Here is a 23728-nt window from a genome sequence, read left to right as displayed (position 1 = left end):
TTATCTACATCACTATATTTTCCATGCTTTCATGCAATTAGAGCCTCATATTAGCAACAGGTCCATGTTCGAAAGTGAATCAAGGTATGTAAATAAGCAGACTTCTTTGTGTATCTTTACGGTTGCGCTCTGATGCTGCATCTTCTGCATGGTTTGTGCTACAGCAGCTAAGCAATTTGCAAATTGCTCTAAAAATAAGTTACGAATTATTTTAGCCTTACGTTAATTTTCCAGACAGAATGCCAAACATTAAAACCTTTTGGAAAAAATAGAGAAGACACGAATCCCAAGAGCTTCCTTTCAAAAGCAGAGTACCTTTCCACTGGAAAAAGGCAGAAATATTCATTTGCAATTCTCTATTCCTTTTGGTAAACAGGGAACACCCCTGTGGTTTGATAATCTCACACAGGATGAAATAATTCTAGACTCCAAAAAGGTGACCTCACCAGCAATGATGTAATCTCTTTGAAAATAAGAGAAGTAATACAGGGCTTGTATTACAATCTGAAGAACTTCATGAGTGAAGCCACTTTCTAAAAATATTCCAATAATTTAGAACATAAGTGGTTATTTCTATTTTACATAAAAGGCAGTAAATATCCTATACACATGGACAGTTACTCTGTAAGGCTCTTTTCCAATGTTCCCTCCAAGAAAAACAGAAATATTTTCAGGAAAAAAACCCAGAAGTTTACAAATGGAAAGCACTAGACTTTGGATGTGTTTTAAACTTGAATTGGTTGGGTTTTGAGTTTGATAAAAGAAATGTATTTTTGTCTGCTACCAAGGGAACACTGGAATTATTTAAAATATGTAATGAAACTACAGTTAAAAAGCTGTAGTAAAAGACATTTTCAGCATCTTGCACTCTCTCATCAAACAGTAGCCCAAACTCACCAACTCCAATTCATCCTCCTCCGACTGTACTCAGCAAACAAGAGGGATAACACAGTTACTAAAAATAGCATTGCTTTCAAAAATGAAAGAGAAAGTCATGTTTGTGATCAGGATTTCTATTTATTTTAATTAATAATGTGAATTTGCCACCTGATTCTGTAAATAATACTACTAGGAAGTAAAATACTTCATGTAATTCAGGTCAATTAAAAAATACCATACTGAAAGCACACACACTTTGGCAAAATTAGTGCAGGAAGAGGTCTGAAAAAACAAGGACACTGCTACACACTGATGACACACGTAGATATGGAGCACAGCAGTTTCTGGCTGGACCAATCCAGTAAACGTCCAGCTCTGTAAAAAACGTATTTTTTTTCACATACATTTTTCACATACAAAAATATATCATGAAAATGATACTTTTTCACATACAACCATCCTACCATACCAGCATTTCTATGCCAAAAATCTCTTTCCAATTTTCTCAAAAAGATAGACAAAACCTAAACTGAGTATTTAATTGGGTTTTTAACACCACAACAGTAAATAGCTACTGTACACTACTAACATTAGAACCACTGCGTTGAGATCCTCTTCTTGTATCTATTTCCAATTAATTTAAAAGTTTAACTTTCACTTTAACAATAAACCAGTGTATTTCCTAGGTCTTCTACACTTCAGTAGTCTTAGAAAAACCTGAAACTTCAAGAATCATCCCTCTAAGGATAATTACAGCTTTTGTTGCTCGGACTAATTTCATATTATTCACCATGAATACCAGTAACGAATGTAAGCACTTGTGGCATCTTAAAAAGTAGTAAGAATTATACAGAGAGTACTTGTTATTGTTTATATCCTGCTCCTCTTGGTTACGGTTTGTTCTTCCATACACAGAAACCAGAAAATACACATTGATGTTTTAAAATTTCTACGTGACAGTGAAAGACCAAGACCAAAGGATCTGGCCAACCAAATTAAAGGAGGAACAGAGTAACTCTTCCTGTAAGACCTGTTCTGGTCTCAGTGTTGTGGGTTGCCTCATGCCTGACACGAAACTTGTGTGCTATTCCAAATTCAGGCTGAACAAACATCACTACCCACACGCCAAACTGCACAGTAGTACTGAAAAGTACACAAACAGGGACTGAGCCCAATCCTCATTACTCTTTTATGCCTTCATTGAAGACATGACATCTACCACAGGACACACAAGGTTGCACTCCAGCACACCACATCAAACAAGCGTTTCTCTCAGACCATCATTACCACTGAAGCTACATTTCACATCCCACAACCATTACGACCCAGGAAAAACAGGTACAAAGTGTGCTTTAGGGCACATTAATACAGTTCACATCACCAATAAGATCAGCCATTCCTCCACAGAATAATGCATAACCCTTTTTAAAAGCCACATCCTCCAAAGCAACAAAGTTCTCGGTAGTGAGTCAGTGAGATATCAAATCAAAACAACAAAATCCTACTCTATGCCTCTAGGATTGCACTCAAACAGCATTTGGGTCAGACTGCTATTTTACACTTTTTTTTAGAAAGAAAATTCCTTACAAATTTAACTTCTCCCCAGGCAACAACTTCTAAGTTAGATGTTTGTTAGTCATATTTCAGAATACAGACTTCTATTACTGTAACCTATGGTAAACAGACGAGATAGTTTCTCCTGTATGTGGACAGCACAGTTCATTTTTACAAAGCCAACCAGAGAACCAATGCTTTAACTTACCAATGGTGGCATCATACCCTTGCTGGAGGGTGGGATGACAACACGGAGGTCAGGTTTGCGATTGTTCATTCCAAGACTACCTCCTCCAGGTGGAGGTGGAGACTTTGTAGGCATGACTTTGCCTAAACCATTCCCACCACCAGTAGTTCCGAGCAGACTTGGTGAAGCTCGAGAATTCACAAACCCATTTCCTGAAAGAGGAAAACCAAACGTACCTTAAGACTAAAGAGAAGGAGCAATACAAAATTTTGGTGCACGTGTACAAATTACAGACTTTTTTTTTTTTTAAACTTCCAGTAACAAACTCCTCGCAAGACATGCACTATTGAATAATTGAACAAACAAAAGCCACTTTCACCAGAAGATCAATACGTAAAGGTAATATCACCTCAAGGGCACACTGTGGCAGCTTAAACGCTGAGAAGAGCGTATTGCCGAAGAACCACTTCTAATAACATCTGTTGTGTTTTTTTAATTTTGCCCTTCGAAGTTCCTCCAGGCTGAGCTTGCAAAAAAGTGTGCACTTTTGCACAACCTCACTTCATCCCCACCCCCACAGAACATCAATCATACTGTATTGTTGCCTGTGAAAATCAAAAAAATCAGCTCTTAAAGTCTCTGTTTCTAAAATGTATTCTTCAAATATCTCCAAGATCTGCAGGGCTCTTGTACCTAGCCTCTAATAAAATTAATTTCCATCTCAAAAATATATACTGTCCAATTATTATATTCAGCAACCAGGAGGAACAAATCCTTTCCCTTCAAATTCATTCCAAGCTCTGGACACAGATACACGTGCCATTTATGCCCATCGATTTATGTTACACAGGTCTTTCTCTACCTTACTCCCGATGCTCATTCTAAGTAGAACTAGAAAGCCAAAACCTACAGGCACTGGCTGCAGCACTGAAATCTCCAAAAAGCAGAACACGTTCCCGATACGGGCCTTAGTTTACACTCAACACAGACCGGAAAAAAGTAACAAGACAGTCAAACAGTTAAGCGCCTAGTATTCTGCCTTCCTGTACAGACAACAGCACCAATCATGTTACCCAAAATGTATTTCTCAGAAAAAAATTTAAAGCCACATTCCAACGATTTTAGCATATTTATAGCAACAATTCCCAAAATACAAACACCTTATTCAGCTGCAAATGAAGAAAGGTTGTTAAGCAAGGGGAATTTTGCAACAGGGAACCCTACAGTTCACACTACAGAACTTGTGTGTGTGGATAAATAAATACAATTCATAGCAAGATTATGTTTACACTAACATTGCAGTTCTGAAAGCAGCCTTTATAGTCACAATTCAGGGAAAAAGTCCATTACACAAAGTTCACTGTGTGGGAATATCTCTTCTAATAGCCTGTAGCGCCATGCCGGTATGAATTTGTATTATTATTCTGATTTGAATAGGCCCCTATGCCCAATCCAATTTTATTACATTAAGTACATATTAATCTAAAAGCAATTAAAATAAGAAAGTTGTCAGCGTCACATTCTAGCTTCTTTAGCAAGAATGTTAATGCCTTTTAAAATCTCAGGAAGAACGAAGAACAGTAACATGTATCGGTAACCGCACAACACTTCATGAAGGGGACTGGTACTGCTGGGTGTGAATTCACCGGAATGCCAGTGTGATGGGGTGGGGGAACTGCCAAATGCAATCCTCACCTTTTCCCCATCCACCATAAACGGCACCCGGCATACCGTTTTATCAAGTTAGAAATGGAAAAAGCAAAGATTAATGTGAAAACTGTAACAAAGCTCTTGTGCTGATCTGAAGATATTCTAGCGAGTTTTATTAAGGTCTTTTGGAAAGAAAGTTACTGCTAAATATTTTAAAAGAAAATAATTTGAAGTAGGTAAAACTTACTGGACTTTGCAACCACAGTATTCTTGTTCTCATATGGATGAGTATGTTATTTCACATTACAGTAAATTCACAACTTTAAAGCCAGGATTTCAAATTCTGGATTTACTGTCTTTGTGGATTTCCTACTATGTCAAAAGCCTGACCATATACGAATGATCTGGTATGTCCCTTGAGTTTTTCAAGGTTTTCAAGGTTAACAGAGCGAGGAGGAGTTATTCTAATTTAGTACTTTCCTGAAGCATTTGTATGGGAGGTATGGGAATACGTTTTCTGAGAATTCTATCATTTAATTCAGAAGTTAGGGGGGAAAAAAGGAACACAGACAGTAGAAAGAAGAAACAGCTTTTTATGTCAGCATTCTTCCTTCTGTATTAAAAACCACAGAAAAACCTCATTTCGTGATTAAAGCATCTACATTCCTCAGCAGAAAACAGCAGAATTTATTGGATCCTTCTAGGTTGGTGATAAAATGTAAAGTGGCTGAAAAGTTGGGCTGGAGCTGAGAATATATACTAGAGCTAAATATACTCTTGACTGCTAAGGAAAAACTAGCCACAGCTAGGCGACACAGCAAAACTAACCAGCCTTTAACTCTTTAACTAAGAGAAATTAAGTTCTGTACTACCCCTACAGTTCATGAAACTGTGAGACAGTTTTCATAGAAACATGGTTTTGTTAAATACAGTTATAGGTCAATACCTATCCATTATAAATGACTGTAAACATTAGTTAAAGACGGCCTACATAGCACCAGATTGCACGAGAAATCTTGCACAATGGACAGGTGCAAACATTAAGTGGATTTGGAAAGAGATGTAAAGGAAAAAAACATTAGAAAATAGCACAATTTTCACCAAATTCTATCTTAAAATTGTTACGGTATCTTCCATTTTCAGCAAAAATGCCAGAACATTTCAAGAACTTACTGTTATAAAAAAAGTGAAGTCTGGGCTTTAATTTAATAACAAACAGCATTTTATTACTCACTAGGCTGTCAGCGTTACCTTTTATATGCCAAAGCTGCAGTGTTCTCAGTTGAATTTAAACTTCAGAACAATAACACCCTGTATAAACAATGGAGTTCTGTACAGCGTTTTAGTCTATCCTATGATACCATTTCCTGTCCTCTGTTTTCAAGTGTTTCAGTAGCTCATGTGTTAAATCTGGACAGTGTCTTTCTTCCACACCCAATACAGTCATTTCCTGCAGCCCTTATTACAAGGCTCTGCCAATCCTTCAGAAACATTTCATGCTTTCAGTGGTGCTGTCAAAAACAACAAAGTCCTTGCCACTGCCTTCTCTCTGCACAATATCATGTGGCATCAGGGCAGAGTCAAAGCATTTGCTCTGACAAAAGCCTGAGCACTTCTTAAAATGAGGGTTTAGAAAAAATACATTACGAATGGGAGAAACGAAAAATGTCACAAGTGTAATACCATGGGTATTAATCCAGTAGCAGCCCTTTGTTATAAACAGCAAGAACTGAACATTTAGCAAACACTGGAGTATCTATATCGATTATTTGAAGAATCATATGCTGGGGTTGCAATAAGACTGTAGAATATTCATTTTTAATATGAAACGTAAAGCCTTTTTTCCTGTTAATAATCTAATAAGAGAATCAAATTATAAGTTAGGAGTGAAAGGATAACTAAAAGCACAGTATTTCTTAGAGTAAGGTCAGGAGCCAGAAAAAGATAATGCTTACAGGATGATGCAACTATACAGCAGTTTGCCAAGCTGAGGCTTTAATAACCCCATAAATACTACTTACTATTTTGTGTAATACAGAAATTGTATCTACCCCACCCACTACAGATCTTCCCCAAAGACAATTGCTTTATGTTTAAAAATACCATCAAACTGAGAAATGGAAACAGAATACAAAATCTTATGCAAGTGTAAAATAAGACTACTGTTTTTACTTCCATCGGAAGAGTTTTATTTAACTCTAATTCTTTAAAGCAGACTATTAAAGCATGTTCGAAACACTTCTTTGGAAAACAGACACAAATGCAAAGATAACAGGCTCTCAATTATGAATCATAATTTCATTAGATTTTATGATAACAAACACTGCCAACGTACATTAGCCTACTTCTTTGTTAGTCAGAATACGTTTGCTTTTGAAGTAACTTCTTCTCTGAAGCTAAATGTTAAACCCCACCAATTCTAACAACTGTGTGTTCTGCCTTCAGAAACGTCATACAGCTTAATCTCATTTACTGTCCTGCAGCCCAAGACGTAGCATTAAATTACGTGAGCCAGACTCATATTTCACTATATAAATCACATCAGCTGAAACAATGAACACATGTGGCTGGAAAGTACTCCATGTACTTTTTACTACTCAGGGAATAAGTTATAGTCATTGATGCCATTAATCTTTTTTTGTGGTTCACCTTTCAAGAAACTGATCAGTCATACAGTTTTGGAAAAAAATTGTGGTCAAGCAGCTAAGCAATGTAAGATTAAGCAAAAATAAGAATGGCATTAAATAAATATTTATGCCTCAAATGACATCATACAACCCAAGAAGTTTCACTGAAAATTGTGTTTGCAACAAGCCATTGATTCACTATGCATCTAGACAACCAGACAAAATCTATTGAAGAAAAACATTTACATGCAGGACCCTGGGACAGACACACACTCTTATACACACACCATACTGCAAGTAAATACAACAATAGCACTTCTATGTGTATTAGTTGCTCTACTTATTTTTTTTATAGGACAGCTTTAAGTGGAGATTTAAAAAAAAGCAAAAACACCACACACAAAACTGCATATGCCATTCATATAATTTTCAGCTTTGCACAGAAATCACTGCTGATATTGCCATCATTTCAAAAAGCCTAAATTCTCTGCTAGCTTTGGAAAGAATTTACTGTGACATCTTGTGGAAGCTAAAGTTAAGTGTATTTCCACTGATCTTTACAAATCAGTGCTTCAGATAGTACTATGATTAGACTTAAAATATACCTCTGACAGTAATATAAGATTTTGAACCATGTCTAATGTGTAAGATTTATACTTCTAAGCCAGTATTTTAGATATCAAAATGCAGCAAAAAGAAATACACATGACTAAGTGTCAAGGGAATGCTTACTCATGCTACAAAATATAAAAAAACCCCTCATTTCCCAGGTTGCTTGACTATTTTTTAATTTTTTTTGCCTAAAGCTACATAAAAGGAGAAACAATTTTCAAGGATATTTAGAATTTAAATGGGCTTTCTTAAAAACCAGGATTATTATTCAGAACGCAGCAACAAACCAAGACATAACTGCTATTGCATCTAAATGTTATTCAACTTCTTGTGAAACATTAGCAGTAGCACTTGGCTGCCTTTTAGGTCTTTTGTCAACTGAACAGTTTTACAGTTAATGAAATCGGAGTTCTGCTTTCTGAACTTGTTGATTTCTGTGTAACTATACAAAGCCAATGTAAAGAACGGTGAAGAACGGATGACAGCAGGGATATGTTTAGAATATCTGAGGATGTGCGATGGTATATCCTGCCAAGGTGACATTATATAAATGTTGAGACTTCACACAAACAGATATGCTGCAATACTTTAATCCAGCTAGGAGATGAATGGTTTGTTACAAAAGTGGCAAATTCTAACTGGAATTGCCTTCTACCTCTTAACAGATCAGGAACTATGGTGAGATAATGAACACACATAACGATATATCAAACTTCAACTAAAACCTATGGGTAGTTCAGGGGCTGAACTGAGTACATCTGAATGGGTGGTTTCCGATGAGAAATTGCTACAGTTTAAAACAAACAAAAAACCCCAAACACAAAAAAACAAACTCAAATGCTTTCCTCCACCACCGTATTTTTCATGCTGATTTCAGCCAGCCACTTCTTGTGAGCTGATCTAATCAGAATATGATTGATGGATCAAACTTTGTTATGTGCTGACAATGTCTGGCAAAGGAAAAGGATTCAGCTTGCACCCTGTGAAACTGCTGGTCTGCAGTGCGCTTTCAGTACTCCTTTCCTTGAGAAGAGCTTGGAAGTTGTAAGAGTAAATAGACTGCTCTCAGTGTTCTTCAAGGATCCTTCAACTTCTTCCCTGGAGAAGGGTGAAACACTGACTGTTGTATTTACCTGCATAATCTTAAAGGTCAAAACAAGGCAATACATTATGCCAACACTACTGACATTACAGAGGAAGATCCTTTGTTCACTATATTTAGCATCAGTTGAACATACATTCTTTGAGCTGATGCTCAAAACTCACAGGCTGGGGAATCTGAGAGTGGGGGTGGAAGGAGAAGAAAGTCTGTCTTCTTAAGGAAGAGGCTGATAGCACCAACCCAGTTTCAAGAAAAATTCCTGCAAGAGGTATGTTTTTCCAGAGTGTAGTTGGATACTTCTCATTGGGTTGTCTCTCATTTAATAAAGAAAACAACATGAATAAAAAGGTATGCACAGAAAGCTGTTTTGTTATTGAAGCCTTCTGGTGTATTGCAGCGTACTAGCCACTTGACTCAAGACTTGTGAAAGACCAAGCTGAAAGGTTCTTTTATCCTTAGACATGCAGAAAAAGGCTCTCCCAACCAGCCAAGCCCTCAAGACAAAAAGGAACCATTTACAGGTGTGGCCTTTCACAGTTCTTTGTCTTGATCCCTTTCTGGAAACATACAAGCAGTTTACAGATGCATGCAAGCTGTCAGTTGTACCTCTGCATAATCCTTCCTGAGGCCAGGATAAAAGATCACACGTGATCTAGACTGGGTCTTAATAGAGATCCAATAGCTCACAAAACAGTTTTTCAAGCAGGTATATCCTTCAGCTCTATTCCAAAGAAATTCAGTATTCCTAAAGTTACTTTGCATTCTCAGAATCTGAAGATTAGCAAGAATATTAGAGAAAATACAGCTCTAGAACAAAGAGGAGTAATTCAGTACTCAAGAAGTCTAGATCTTTCTTATCCATTCTCTGGATGATAAAACTGTAAAAGTAAAGATAATTTCCCAGAAGATTAAATGTATCCATAATCTGCATTACTGACCAGAAGGGCTACTTCACTGACAAGGACATGCACAGACAGTAACATTGTGTCTTTCTGAGATCCTAAGAGCCTCCTCTTCCTTTTCCAACAACTTCAGAATCACCTAGGACTGGGGAGAACTTGGGGAACTCATCTAACACTAAAGGTCTCAGGGTTGATGGTTTTCATGCAGCCTTGGCAATGAAAGCCAGCTCAGGTCCTTTGCATGGTTTTAGCTCAAAGCCGTATGTGAAAGGTATGGAAGAAAAAGTACAGATTGGGTAACAGTGGTACTTCTTTTGAGCCCTTCTGATTCTCAGAAGTCCCCAAGGACGCGACAACTTCCTTCACGGGAAGTGCAACTTCATTGGCAGCCTCTGGATGATTCAAGGTGTAATGCTGAAATCGCCTGGAATGCAGTGAAGCAGCCCTCCTCGTGACAAATTCGGAAGTGATCCCTCCATCAAGTCCCTTCAGTTCAAAGAAGCTCTCCCCCACATTTGGGTACTCAGGAAGCGAGGCTATACTTTGCCTGATCAGAATGCACGGCCCTTTGAAAGGAGTAACGCAGACACGCAGCACGTGTTCAAGCCATGATGACGCTGACAACAGATAGCAAGTTGGATGCATCCTGGTGATACGAGATTCTTGAAGCATATTAGATACCCACCACAAACTGACCAAGGTTTAACACCGACCAGGGGCAACAGTATCATGACAATTCTAGCTCCAAAACATTTGCTCTAATTAACAGGGGGGTAAAAAAATTAGCTCAAAAGCAAACACTGTTGTAACACTGTACTTCTCCCTCCTCCACCCCAAAAAAAAAAAAACCCTGATATACTTGGCAAGTAAAGATTTTCAGTGATGTTTTTTCTATGGTGGGTATAATGTTAAAAATATTACAAAATAAAAATGCTTTTTCAGAGTTATGACAGCTGCATGTGAAGTAAGCTCTCAGTATTAGAACAGAAAATTTTGCGATCATTTTATAGACATAAAAAACCACCTACCAATCTTTGCTACAACACACAGATATTTTTACTCAAAGTTATTTTCCACAGAAAAACTGTTAAGCTGGCAGATTGACTGCTAAAGCAAATCATTACCTATTCCAATCAAGTTACACAGGACTTGAGAAAAAGACTCATGTGAACTAAATACGAGCCATTTTATGCAACATCTTGCTTTGAACTGGGTCCCAACTATGCAAGATAACCTTTACTTGCTTTTTACCTAGGAGATAAAGATGTACCTTTCAATGAAACGAGAACAAAATCTCCAATGCTCCAAACTCCATAATCTCTAGTAAGATTTGGGTTTTTCCTTTGTCTATGAGAAAATATCTGGGAATATGGGTATGACAGTACTCCACCTTTGACATCTCTCCTATAAATTGTGAGCTGGAAATTTGACACATGACCTTTCACAACTATAGCCAGAGCAGAATTCTCCATTTCTGAGAAGTTTAAAAGACTGAAAGCTAGAAGAAGAATTTTTTTTTAAAGTGAATTCTATAACACATGTAGCAAGAAACTAAAACCATTGCTGTCTGCAGACATAATTAACTTGATATACACACTTCAATGGCAGCTGTCAAGCTCAAATTGACAAGTTAGCAGATTTACTCAATCTGGTTATATATGGTTTTGTGATTCTGGCTGCAATTGAGAAGGTTACTGTGCACCTGACAGTATTCAGAAGCAGCCATACAATATCCTAGTAGAAAGAGGAGCTCTCACAACTTGGGGTGCTCTGTGGCTTAGCATTCTGGCATTAATTAGGTATCTGAGTTTTGCTAGAGGTACTTCTTATCCATGTTCCACTGTTCTTGTATAGCCACAACTCTTACTTGTCTGAAAAATCTTTCTAGAAATGAGTGGGTATAACATTTTGGGTGCGATGTTCTGGAAAGTGAAGAGATAAGTGATGGATTTTGACTTTTCACATAAACTATTAATAAATGCAAGAAGAAGAACATTTTACTGCATTAAATATGTTCACCAAGCTACTGTAACTGGGTATTTTGACAGTTTACTACTCTATAGCAAGTGCTGTAAACAACTGTTTTATTTGCCTATCGAAAGGAGGAGTCTTAAATCTGAGGCTGCTGTTACTAAAGCCTGATTTTGGAAGAGGCCTGAAACGGCGTGATAATAAACTTATTTAGTTTGACTTGAGAAATACTATGGAAATCAACATCTGACCTCCAGAGTTTCTAAAAATAGCCACCTTTTTTTCAGCTGAGGAAGTTTCCTCCATTTAGAATCTTGCTTACCTGATGGAAACCACACTTTAATATTTCATATCTTTGCTGCACATAGCCAAAGAATGGATAAAGAGCGGAAAGTCAATCCTGTGCTTTCAGCCTTGTAGTTGCAGCATTTTTTATTCATAAATTCAATTGCCTGACTATTTTAGAAGAACTTTTTCCCCAGTTGCCACAGTAAGTAGCCAGTGGGCAAATACTTAAAGGTCAACAGTTGCTTCTCTAATTCCTTGCTATGAACACATACCAATGAGAGTTATGTGTATGTGCAAACTTCAGTCACCCAGGCATGGACAGAACATGAAGGAAGTGTGTGAACTGTCATTTGTTTTGTCCTTCTGTGGTGTGATAAATTTCAATGGCTGCTTGCCTTCTATCATAGCACTAAATTTTTAGGGCAGACAAAAATACTATTTAAATGAAAAAGTGCTATCACATCTTTTTACCAAACACCAAAAGATACTGTGAATTTGATTTTTGGCAATATCTCTCTTTTGTTTTTGAAAGAAATTCTGATCATCCTCCAAAATTAAGACTATCAGCTTCCAAGATTTATTGCTTTCTTTGTATAACTGCTAGAAAACCATTAGCAAGATACACATGGCAATACAAACAATACAGTCTGTGTTTTCTTCATTTTGATTGGCACCACAACCAGTATCAAACATCCAGGTCTTGGAATACTAAGGTTGAGAACACAGCCGGGTTGTCTTTAGTGTAATAGTTTAGTTAGCACAGTGAATTTAATTCAAAAGTAAGAAATTTGGCGAACATAAGATCTCTTTAGAGCACTGTAATTATAGCTGTAGAGAAATACAAAAGCAAGAGCAGCAAGCTACTACTGAAAACCACTAAAATAAAAAAATGCAAATATAACTGAAGTCTAAAGGGCATGGCAGAAAAAAAGTTAAATGCCTGGTAAGAATTTACACGACTTGACAATTAGAAAGCAACTAAGAAAATTACAACCTTTGCTCTTCCAGAACCACTTTTGAAAAAGGAGTCAAAATACAAAATTGTTTTTGAATAACTGTGAAACTAAAACCAGAATACTATTTTTCAACAAAGGCATGATACTGCACTTACCAACTGGACTGGTACCAGCTCCATTTGGCACTGTGAGGTCAGTTGTCCCCAGCATTCCACCTAATAAAAGCAAGCCACAGCATTAAACTAACTTGCTCTCCCCCCTTACAGGATCATTATCATTTTGTACTTAAGCCATTAAAAAACAGAAAATGCACTGATACCATTAAGAACTTGTTACTTGGGGTTTTTTTGTTTGTGGGGTTTTTAATTAAAAAAAAAAAAGAGAATATAAAAAGAAAGCATAACAGTACTGAAATCTTACCTGCATTGCCAGTACTTGGTGGTCTCTGAGGGGCCCCAGGTGATACGTTCCGATGCAGGGTGGTCTGAGGTGGGGAGAGCATGGTCGTGTCCGTTAATGATGAACTGGCTGCCAGTGATGGGGATACGAGGGAACTCCCTGGGTTACTGTAGGTTAGAGTGTTGGGATTGGACACCGGAACTGTAACCGACATCGAGAAGTTCTGAGCAGGCAAGCCAGGCTGGAGAAAAGAAGATGAGGAACACACACAAGACAACAACATTAGCATCAACTATGTTTGCAGTAGCAGCACATTATAAAAATACATATTAAAGTTTGCCAAGAATTACTCAGGTTAAAAAAAAAAAGTTAATTATGTTAGTTTTTAAACTCTATTAAGCATACAATTGTAAAACATCAATTTGTTGCAGAGTATCGTGTTTAACTCTTACACATCATATAAATACAGTTTCAATAGAATTAGTCATGAACTCCTAAAATACTGTAAGTTCAAATACAAAAATTTGAAGATATTCACATGAATTCACAAGCTCAGAAATACAGTTTTACCAGTTAATTTGGATTATTACAAAGCAATGACAAGCTAAACATGTCTACAAATCAATGAACTGTTGCACCCTCAAAATGTAAGCATGAACATGCACATATATAAAATAGTCAGTTATTACACAAAAAAGAAAGTTAGTATAACATTTTCTATTAACCTTGCCAAAATATTGCTGCTAATCTTTTTCAACAGACTAAAAAAGGTAAACAGATCTTTAGAAAATTAAGTTCAGTAATTGAATTTAAACATTTCAGTTGTCATTATTCTGAGCTATGTATAACCATCTTTCTTTTCTGCAAATTTCATTATTTTTTTTAAATTCTAATTTTTACAACATTATTTAAAAGGCAAGTATTTTTCTGAAGTATATACGTTTGTTATTGAACAGCTGTTTGAATCAAAAGCTTAGCTGCCTGCCCATCTATGGTACTCATTTGGTTATGACTAACTTCTTTGGCCTTTGTCTCATTCCTATCCTTTGACAGTGATGAATTTCTGAAACAAAAGGGACTATTTTGTTTCACAACTCTCGTAATTACTGAAAACAAAACAATGACAGGTACAATTTAAGGGTAAAAATTCAGTAGTATTTGTTGACAGAAGACAGAGATAATAGCTTTGATTTAGAGGTCAAATGCATATGACAAACATTCACGACCTTGCAAGTATACATAAAAAGAGGCACTTTTGTCACATGCAGCTTAATATTTACTTAGAATGATACTTGTGGACAACAATTTTGATTAATATTAGAAACATAACAATAACTGTGCTAATTAAAAGAGCAGAATACATTTTCTACAAGAAACAAAATCTCTTACTGGTGAGAGCCAACAACAGTGTCCCTACTGAAGCATTCTAAGAATAATTACCAATTTTTGGCACAGGCAGAAGGAAAAAGTAATGAAGCATAGCAACATAATGCTAGCAAATCATTCACAGTATCTATCTAATGACAAGTTGTACTGGTATTTGTTTTCACGGGAAACTACTTCAAGAAGCTATTAAATATCTACAAAAAAAAAAAAGGTTTTTAAACAGCATGCTGTCAAGTAATTCAAACTAAACTGGAAATACCTGCAGTATGCTTTAAAACAATGCCAGAAGCTAACAGTTGGAACATTTTTTCTGTAGGTTTCTCAATATAGAACTAATAAATGACAGCTTCCCCCCACACCTTACAATAAATGCTGCCTCTGCCCATCTATGGTACTCATTTGGTTATGACTGAATTCCTCACGCTTTGCCTCATTCCTATCCTTTGACAGTAACGAGTGCACTAGCGCAAAAGAAACTATGTTCATATACAGACCCAGAAGTACTGGAAATATAACCATAACAGGTCCAATTTAAGCTATAATTACAGAACGAAAAAGCAAAAAAAATTATGTGTGGTCTCTCTTATTTACACTGATGCTGGCACAGACAATTTAGGCTGTTCATGAAGTCCACAGAAAATCAAGGTAGAGCAATTCAGCTGTAACTACTGAGAGATGAAGCCTGAAGATGTCTCAACACAGAAATGTTGGGTATCAAAAGCTTCAAAGCAAAGCAAGAACAAAAGATATTGGCTTCATTCAAGCATAAAGAACTTGCTAAAACAAGTGATGCTGGGTGTCATTCGCTGTTAAATCCCCGGAGATGGCCTTACTGCTCTGAACAATGACATAATTTCTAGCATAAGCAAGTCATTCGGGGACGCAGTACTCGATTGCCCCAGGGTCTGTGCCGATTAACCTAGCCAGTCCATTTACTTTAATTGCTACAAGATTTGCAGTGTTAAAAATTCAAAGGCTGTGGCAGAGACCTGTATTAGTTTTCTTTGAAAATACTTCCCCTGCAATACTCAACACTAATTGGGTTTTGTAGATGGGAATTAAATGTCATCATGTACACCTCTGTGAAAACCATGCAAAATCTGCTCTGCTGTTAGCCCCAAACTTCTTGGGTTCTGGAGCCAAGTGACTTAATGGCTGCAAATGGGTTAGGCACTTGGGATCTTTTCAAAGGTATTTCAGTGTCCAAGGAAGTATCTGTTAGAATTTCAACAGGAGTAAGACACCAATCTTTTCAGGCTCCCATTGTGCACCAGTCTTTATCTTTAAATATCTAAATAGCTTTCTAAATCCAGCCTTCAGCAAAATAAATTCCATTGATTTGTTGACAAAATTAATCCAATTCTATCTGCCTGCTTGTAATGTACTGTAAAACTTATGTTGATCACAGACAGATAAAGAGCTACAAGATTTAAATAAACTATCCTACATCCCACAACAAAAATCTGTCTTTATAAAAATATATCAGGTAGGATTAGGCAATGCAGTTAGGCTCCTGAAATTCAGAAACGTTACCTCATGTTCACAAGTTATGAACAACTGTGAGTGCAAACCAGAAGCTAGAGATAAATCTTCTTATTCTTTAAGATAAAATGTATTTTAACAAGATCAAGTATCAGCATCTCGTTTTCCCTCAAAACTCCATATTCCCTTCTCAAACCGTCACATCCTCTAGTTTTTTCAGTGGTTTTCAGTGGTAAGCAAACACCATGAAAATTCTCATGCATGTAATAGAAGCACAAACCATACTTTAGTACTCACTGCGATTTTATGATTCCGCATCATATTATCAAACTCTTCATTAATTTTTTTATATTTTTCTTCTGTATGTGGCGTGAGCACATATGAAGTGTCAGGGTCCGGGCTGTCGCACCCTCTGTGTTCCTTCTTGTTCAGAGCCTAAATAATGAAGTTAATAAAAAGGATCAACAAATAAAAAGTAGAGATAAAATAAAAGTACTTACAGGGCCTCGCTTGAAAATAAAATCACTATCTTCATTTAGTTTGCTGAATCTGTCCTCCGATAGTGGACTGTGCTCAAAGTAATCGTCAGCATCAGGGCTCTCACAACCATTAAGGCCTTTCTTTCTTAAGGTCTGAAATACAATTGGAAAATTCACATACAAATCATACTAACTTGCCAAGAAGTTCTGTATACTACTGAATCATTCAGAGCCACTGAAACTACATGAAACTTTCACAGACAAAACTCACTGTTCAACAGACAGGCTTAGTCTTTCAAAATAGTGGCATAGTACACAAAGAGAAACGGTTCATTCAGAGGCACAGACTCTCCCAGGTGCCATCTCATGGGTAACTTTAACCTACAACTACTTCATCTCTCCAGTGTCCCATGCAAAACCATTTTCAGACACTGGCTGATGGAGTAAAGTCACCTGATACACAAGGAACATTAAAGCCTATGGCAAAGGAGTTAATGTCATCACTGGTAATTAAAGGCCAATTTAAAAAATCAATTTATTAAAGATCCAATAATGTTCAGGTTTTAAAGAACACAGTTAAACTCTGAGAAACACAGTAGCTAAAATTTTAGATCAACTCCAATAACTGCAGTACATTAATATATGTAACACGGTCTCAGTAGTTTGTAAAGGCAGGATTTTCCTGCGCTTCTGTCATCCTGTATGATAACAAGAACTGCAAAAACGTATAAAAAGGAATTACATAATCCCTCTCTAAAATGCCTTAGTTTGCTAAATATAAGTTTTTTTCAGACTCCTTCAGACTAACTTGAGGCAACTGCTTTATTGGAGTTCCTGTTTTCTGATAGAGAACTCACATCAACATCCCCTGGAAAAAAAAACCTCAACCTTGTCTACAACCTAGGCATTACCCATAAGCTACTGAAAGACAGGATATGAAACTGCAGGTCTCGGGACCAGATTTAAAAGGATATTTGTATTCCTTGTTGGTTTCCCTTTTTCATCCTGTTACACAATCCAAAATCTTTCTTTGCAAGTTCTCATTTATAACAGAACAAGATTAAAAATATTACCCATGGAAAAATCTTCAGTGTTTCAAAAGTTTCAAAACGAAAGCAATATAAATTTTTAAACAGGTACACATTAGCAGTACATAAGGCAGCAGCAGGACTATACAGGCATGAGAGGGGTTGTGTGTTTTGGTTTTTTTTGTGAGGAATTATCTACATTCTGTAATTTTTACACTAAAACCCCTAGAGATCTGAAATCTGCAAGATGACTTTTCTGCACCATCAAGAAATTTCATTTGTTCTACAGAAACTACATTTCCATAACACACTGAATTTCTGATTAAAAAACCCAAACATTTTAGTTTATAGTATTCGGCATTTTTTCTTAAAGTGCTGTCTACTAATTTTCAGCACAATAAAAAGTACACAAGACTTTCCCACTATTCATATACATGAAAAATACTGCCTGCTTCTACTTCAGTTTTAAAGCAGTACTTTGCAAATTCAATTACGCCATCTGAAATTCTTCAATATCACAGATCACCATAAGCTATAATTCCTTCTCAAGTTTCTTGGCTTGCTCCGTGGATCCCACACAGTATCTGGAACTCCCACAAAAATGTAATCACTAAATCAGCATATGGGGAAAACAGGTGTAGCTCCCTCTAACACCTGTCACGGCACTGATCCTGCTCCTCGAACCAATCAGCTGGACACGTATATGGACTTGGCCATACAAGGGCCGGCTGCTCGGCCTCTCAAGGTCGGAGCCTGTTATCCCTCTCCCAGCCCTTCCCAACAAGTCAGCCTGCCAGTCTTCTACACTTTGATATCAGTAGGAAAAATGTTAACACTGTATAATCTGGATTACACTTAACCCCTGCAACCCACGGAATTCTGGAAATAGAATCCAAATATGTCTTTATATGGTGCCCAGTGTCAACAAGCACGCGCAGTGCCCAAGACGTAATTAGACACTGCATTTAGATACTATAAAGAAATATCTTGCAAGAAATACACATACTGCCTAGTTCACCTCCTTTGATAAACACATTAGAGCAATTTTTATTGCAGCGTGAGAGTTTCATTAGCGCTCCTCCTTTCAACATTCTAAAACGATCAAATGAAAGCTTTTAAGCATAATGCTGCCGATTCATCCTCCCGGATCTCTCTGAAAATTAGACTCCAAAGTTCTAATATAAAGGAAGAGATTTAGTTAAACAAAAATGCATCCTTCCTCTTGGCAACTGGTATTTTTTGTTTGGTTTTGCTAACAATGGGGTTAACTCTGCTTTGACTCATGAGGAAGGAAAATGCCTCAGTATCTCCTGTTTCAGATTCTGGAAACCTTCACTCCAGATGGGGTTCCTGTCATTGTGGAAGGATTTAAGCCACGGTTCACTGCTACAGATAATAAGTCTGGGTCTGATATCCAAAGCTCTGTCTCCTTATCACTAAAACATGAACTGTCACTTTGAGGACCTAACCATAAAAAGACTGCCAACTTTATCATTGCCCAGTAACATAATAGTAAAACATTTCTGCTCCATGGCTCGTACTAACAAGGGAATGCTGTAATCTGTTCACACAGCCAGGCGAAGCCTACGCGAAACAGCCCAGCCTCAGCTTTCTCACAGGCTACAGAGCAAGACATGATAACAGGCTCTTGCTCACGGGAAAACAAGGAAGGCCATGACTGCTGGGAATCACTCTGTGGGGATGCAGGAAAGCCAGACTCCATAAACAAGTGCTGACTCCGCCTTCGACATTCTCTATAACTAAAATTTGTTATTTCTCTGATTAACGTAAATAACTTGCCACTTTGAGCTATTTCCAAGATATCACGGAGACTGCAATTTTATTAACTCTGAAGACTGGAGTGGGGGTTGTGGGGGGAGCGTTAACAGAAAAAAAAAGCCAGATCATTTAAGGAAATGTGCAGCCTTTTGAGTTAAACTGTATTACTTTCCACTTCCTCTAAGACTTGGCCAAAATCACTGGAAATTGTTCCAATATGTTTGCCAACGCACTGTATTGTGCCTTCAGTAACTGAGATTGTGTCACTTTGATATTAAGACTGGATTAACTCACCGATGAGGGAAAAGTACTGATTTTTGTCAGAAAATAATGCAAAGGAAAAAAATGAGGAACCTAGATAGGTATGATTTTTTTTGTTTTTTTTTAAAGAATGAAGCAAACACAACAATATAGTTCTGTGATACACAGAGTTACTATTACAAGTGTTTCAGACAGCTGTGGTCATCTTGATATTGCAGAACGACCCAGAAGTTTTAAACTGCTTTTGTTCCATGGTATAAAACTGAAATATGCAAATATTAAAACTATTAGATAAATATTATTTTATTTTTAAAAAATTAAATGGCAGAGTTTAGAAAACAGCTGGACTAACTATGACAGGTTTAAGTATTAAATTCAAGCACATGGTGAAAGAGCCCCAATATTTTTCTGAACTCGCCCACACATCTGCAAACTACTTTTTGAATTGCACTGCATTTTGCTAATTTAAGAAAAGAATCATGCGTTGGCAGGAAGCATCTAAGAAACAGAAGAAGGGCTGCTTGGAAAATAACAAAAAAATTAGCTTCTCGCTACAGTTCAACATAAAATTTTACTGAAACCAATAATACAGATACCAAAGAGTATAAAAATACAATAAAGTTATTTATTGTATGATCCATAAGGAAACAAAGACGATATTCAACCACCACAGTGTAATTATCTTAGCATAAGCTTCCTTCCACAAAATCCAACGGAGAAACATGAAATGCAGGAGCTTTAAGCCTGCTGAGTCTCCACAGCATGAAATCAAGTCACCACCTTCTCCATGGCTCCTTCCAGCCCAGCTGCACACAGCTTCTCTCACACAAAAACTTAAACTGGCTCATTCGACCGGTCAGCAGCAGTTCTGGAAACCAGAAACTCTGAACTAATAAACACAGATTACTGCTACCAGAGATGAAGTTAAGTGACAACCCCCAACTGTCCTCCTCCCCATGAAAGACCCTGGGGTTTATATCCAACTCTGAAAGGACATGTTGCTAATGGTTAAAACAGCACAATCGGCATGTTTTGTGCTCCGATTGAGTGAGTGTGGTTAAAAAGCCAAGACTTCTGATATTAGTGATCTGAGCTCCTTGCCAGCTTTGGCAAAACCATAGAGACCTTGATTATATTCATCGCCACCTCAGGAAATAATATTTTTCTGCCTTAAAACAAAAAAGTAGGATGATCTCATACATGAAGTATTATGTAGTGCAAAAAAAGTGTCAGTTCATTTATAACATTTTCAGTGTTAGGTTTCTTGTAATATTACACAAAAAGGAAATGGTTGTTGCTATCAATGCTACTATGTATCATGTTAACAGCTCTATTTTTTGCACTTACTATTGGAGCCGGCCAAACAGGACTTTTGTTGTGTGTTTCACCCCAAATCACCAGGAAAAACATTTCCAAAATTTGACTAAGATTGAAATGAAAAGTGATTTCCCTTGGAAAAACAAACCTTTGACTTAAAACCTGTGTCTAGTTCTGCTGTTTCTGCTGTTGCAGTCAGAGCACAGAAAAGCTGTGAAGCAGCCCAAATTTGGAGTAAATACTTTCTAAAAAATTGTGATTTCATTAAGTGTAAGTATTCCTCAGGCTTGAAGTAATGGAAAGGCTGCACCAGTACTGCCAAATATTACTGTTTCTCCAGTAGGCACGTACAGCATGGTTATCAAAAGGATAACCCATTAAACTGTTCCTGATGCTGGAGAGAGCTGCCATGCAATAGCGGACCCTGAGAGGACTCCAGTGCCACTTGCATCAAATTCCAAAGGCTCCTCACCCACAAACACAGCTGCCAAGCACTCACGCAGCTCTGTGCAGGACAGGACTAAGCATCACATGGTTGTCTGCGATGGGAACAGCGATAAGATCACTGAGGCAAAAGATTGTGAAGTTGCAGTCACACCAATAAAATGCAAAAGCCAGTAGCATTAGCCCAGGCTGCAACAGTGCCTTTCCTATCAGTGTTCAGGAACAAAGAAAACGAACTCCTAAAATAGAGATCCCAGGATAACCACGAGCTATTTAGTGGTACCCACAGCCTTCAGGATCAGTCTCACATTCCATCTCTGTAGATGATTAGAGAGATCTGTGCTTTAAGGTTATTTCTCCATGCTTTAAGGGAACGGCTGAAATCTCTGTGGGAGCAGTTTGACAAGCTGACTGACAGTAACAACTTACTGCCACAGAAAGTGCAGGATCCTAGAGACCATCCCTACGCCAACTCTGATGTTTGCTCCAGCCTGAAATAAGTAATTTTTCTTTTCACTAAAATGACAGAAAATTCTCCTTGACCATTCTTTATTTAACTTATTTTTGCTGGGTTTGTTTTCAGTTGTAGCAGGAATAACATGGTTTTCCAATCTATAGGCTGAGCACCATAGGCAGATACGAAGTAGGCAGAAGGAATGGTCTGGTCCTTTCTGACAGCAGCAAACCATTGCCTCAGCCACCACTGATAATCACATCCTACTTTAAAAGTCACACCTGTTTTCTGAGATAGTCACAAACCAAAGGACAAATACAGTAGTCACAGCACTGGACTCCCACCCAGTTTTTTCATTCTTATAACGTGAAACATCAGTGAGAGAAAACACGGCATATTCCTTTAATGCAGTTCAGCTCCCCTCCCACAGTGGAGAAAAGAGTTCAGCTGGCAAGAACTGCATGGATCACTACAGACTTTACATACAGCAAAAAGTCATGCTGAAAGCATGACAACTGCTTTATTATTTGCTTCCTGTTATACTATTGCCAAGAAGTTGAGCCCAAAATCAGACTGGATTTTTCTTCTTTTATAACACAATATACTTCACTTTGATCACCCTGAACAATACTATGGTGTACCATCCTTTACATACAGTAATTTCTCCGCTATTATATATAAAACATATTCAAGTATCCAAGGAGTATTCTTAGTCACTGAAAGTTGTGTATAGTTTCTGCGCTTCCTGCAGGTCAGTTTGGCTTCTGAAGCACGTAATTTCTTTTCTCTAAAGTAGCAACATAGTTCTGCAAAGTCAGACCTCGACTCTGCACTGCTCGATATACAAATTTTAGCACTGTCTAAAATACAAGCAGGACTGAATCCTACGTGCAGCATAGACATCAAAAGGGAACAGCCAAAGAAAAAACGTATAATTCAATTCAGTAACAGTGGTTTGTGTCTGAAGCTCATCAATATCATTTCTGTAGGCTTCAATTTCTTTTTCCATAGTTAGATGTACTGGATTAATCTATGTAATGTTTACAAATTTTCCTTAGGCTCTATTAATATTCTCAACTTCAACCACTGAAGCATCTGCAAATTTCATTATGAAGCTGTTTTCCTTTCCTTTAAGTTAGGAAGTTACTTAAGTTTAGCCCTAATACTAATCCTTTCAGTACCCCTGACACACTTTCAATTATATTTTGCTATGCTATCAGTTAGAATTTCACGTTCTAAATATAGCCACAAATACATACATCCCAAAACAGCCCAAAGCATAGTGGTGCCCAGCTTTCAAAACTTCAGTTGAAATGCACAGGAGGTCAAATTAGATTATGACAGACATTTCCACGAGCTAAGCAATTTGGAGAGCTAACCTCCTTACAAACAAGACTTCACCAATCTTTCTGATAGGCTCCCCAACCAAAATAATGTGTACTAAGTCAAATCTGAAAAATTCACATACTCTACTTTTAGCTTACTTCAATAGTATTTTCCATTCTTGTGCTCTATTAGTAGTGGCATTTCAAAAGTAAGCAACTGAAATTATGCAAAAATATCTAGACATCAAAAACCCTACAGTAAACCAAAGTACAGTAACAGAAGTTTGCTACAATGACAAGATTTTTTGGCCAAAGGGTTTTACAAACAAAAAAACTGTAGGCCTGCCTAGCATTAGCCCATAAAATAAAAGGAAGAGCCCTTCCAAGTAATGCTCTGCCATGTTCAGTTTTAGGCAAAAGTATTCATCATTTACAGATGAAAAATGTTCATGATCTGAAGTTTTATCAGTGTCCCTGTTATATACCACTCTAAGAAAAGACAGTCTTGTTGCAAATGTTGGAGCACTTCCAGTATCTGGCAAATTTTAACATGTATCCCTGGCTTGCATGAAAGCTAGCTGTCAAATTCCTCCAAGATATGATAAAGATGGCACTCAGGATTCAAACTCTCGTTTATATAAAATAA

At 37.3% G+C, this 23728-nt stretch overlaps 1 protein-coding gene across 9 annotated transcripts in view; it reads right to left on the bottom strand.

Annotated features, from left to right (window-relative positions):
• Positions 1-23728, bottom strand: part of MEF2A (myocyte enhancer factor 2A) — a 92896-nt gene that overhangs the window by 12801 nt on the left and 56367 nt on the right. For 3 of the 9 annotated variants that reach the window (XM_056344900.1, XM_056344901.1, XM_056344907.1), the window contains 5 exons: positions 16281-16430; positions 13149-13368; positions 12884-12943; positions 2642-2832; positions 898-921 (listed from right to left, as the gene is read on the bottom strand). In XM_056344900.1, the coding sequence (XP_056200875.1) occupies positions 898-921; positions 2642-2832; positions 12884-12943; positions 13149-13368; positions 16281-16430 (645 nt within the window). Of the gene's footprint in view, positions 1-897; positions 922-2641; positions 2833-12883; positions 12944-13148; positions 13369-16280; positions 16431-16495; positions 16628-23728 lie in introns of all 9 variants that reach the window. The other 6 variants (XM_056344908.1, XM_056344902.1, XM_056344903.1 and 3 more) reach the window with 6 other exon arrangements.

Source organism: Falco biarmicus, chromosome 7 (genome assembly GCF_023638135.1).
Source record: "Falco biarmicus isolate bFalBia1 chromosome 7, bFalBia1.pri, whole genome shotgun sequence".
Classification (NCBI taxonomy): Eukaryota; Metazoa; Chordata; class Aves; order Falconiformes; family Falconidae; genus Falco; species Falco biarmicus.
This window is presented reverse-complemented; position numbering and strand designations above follow the sequence as displayed.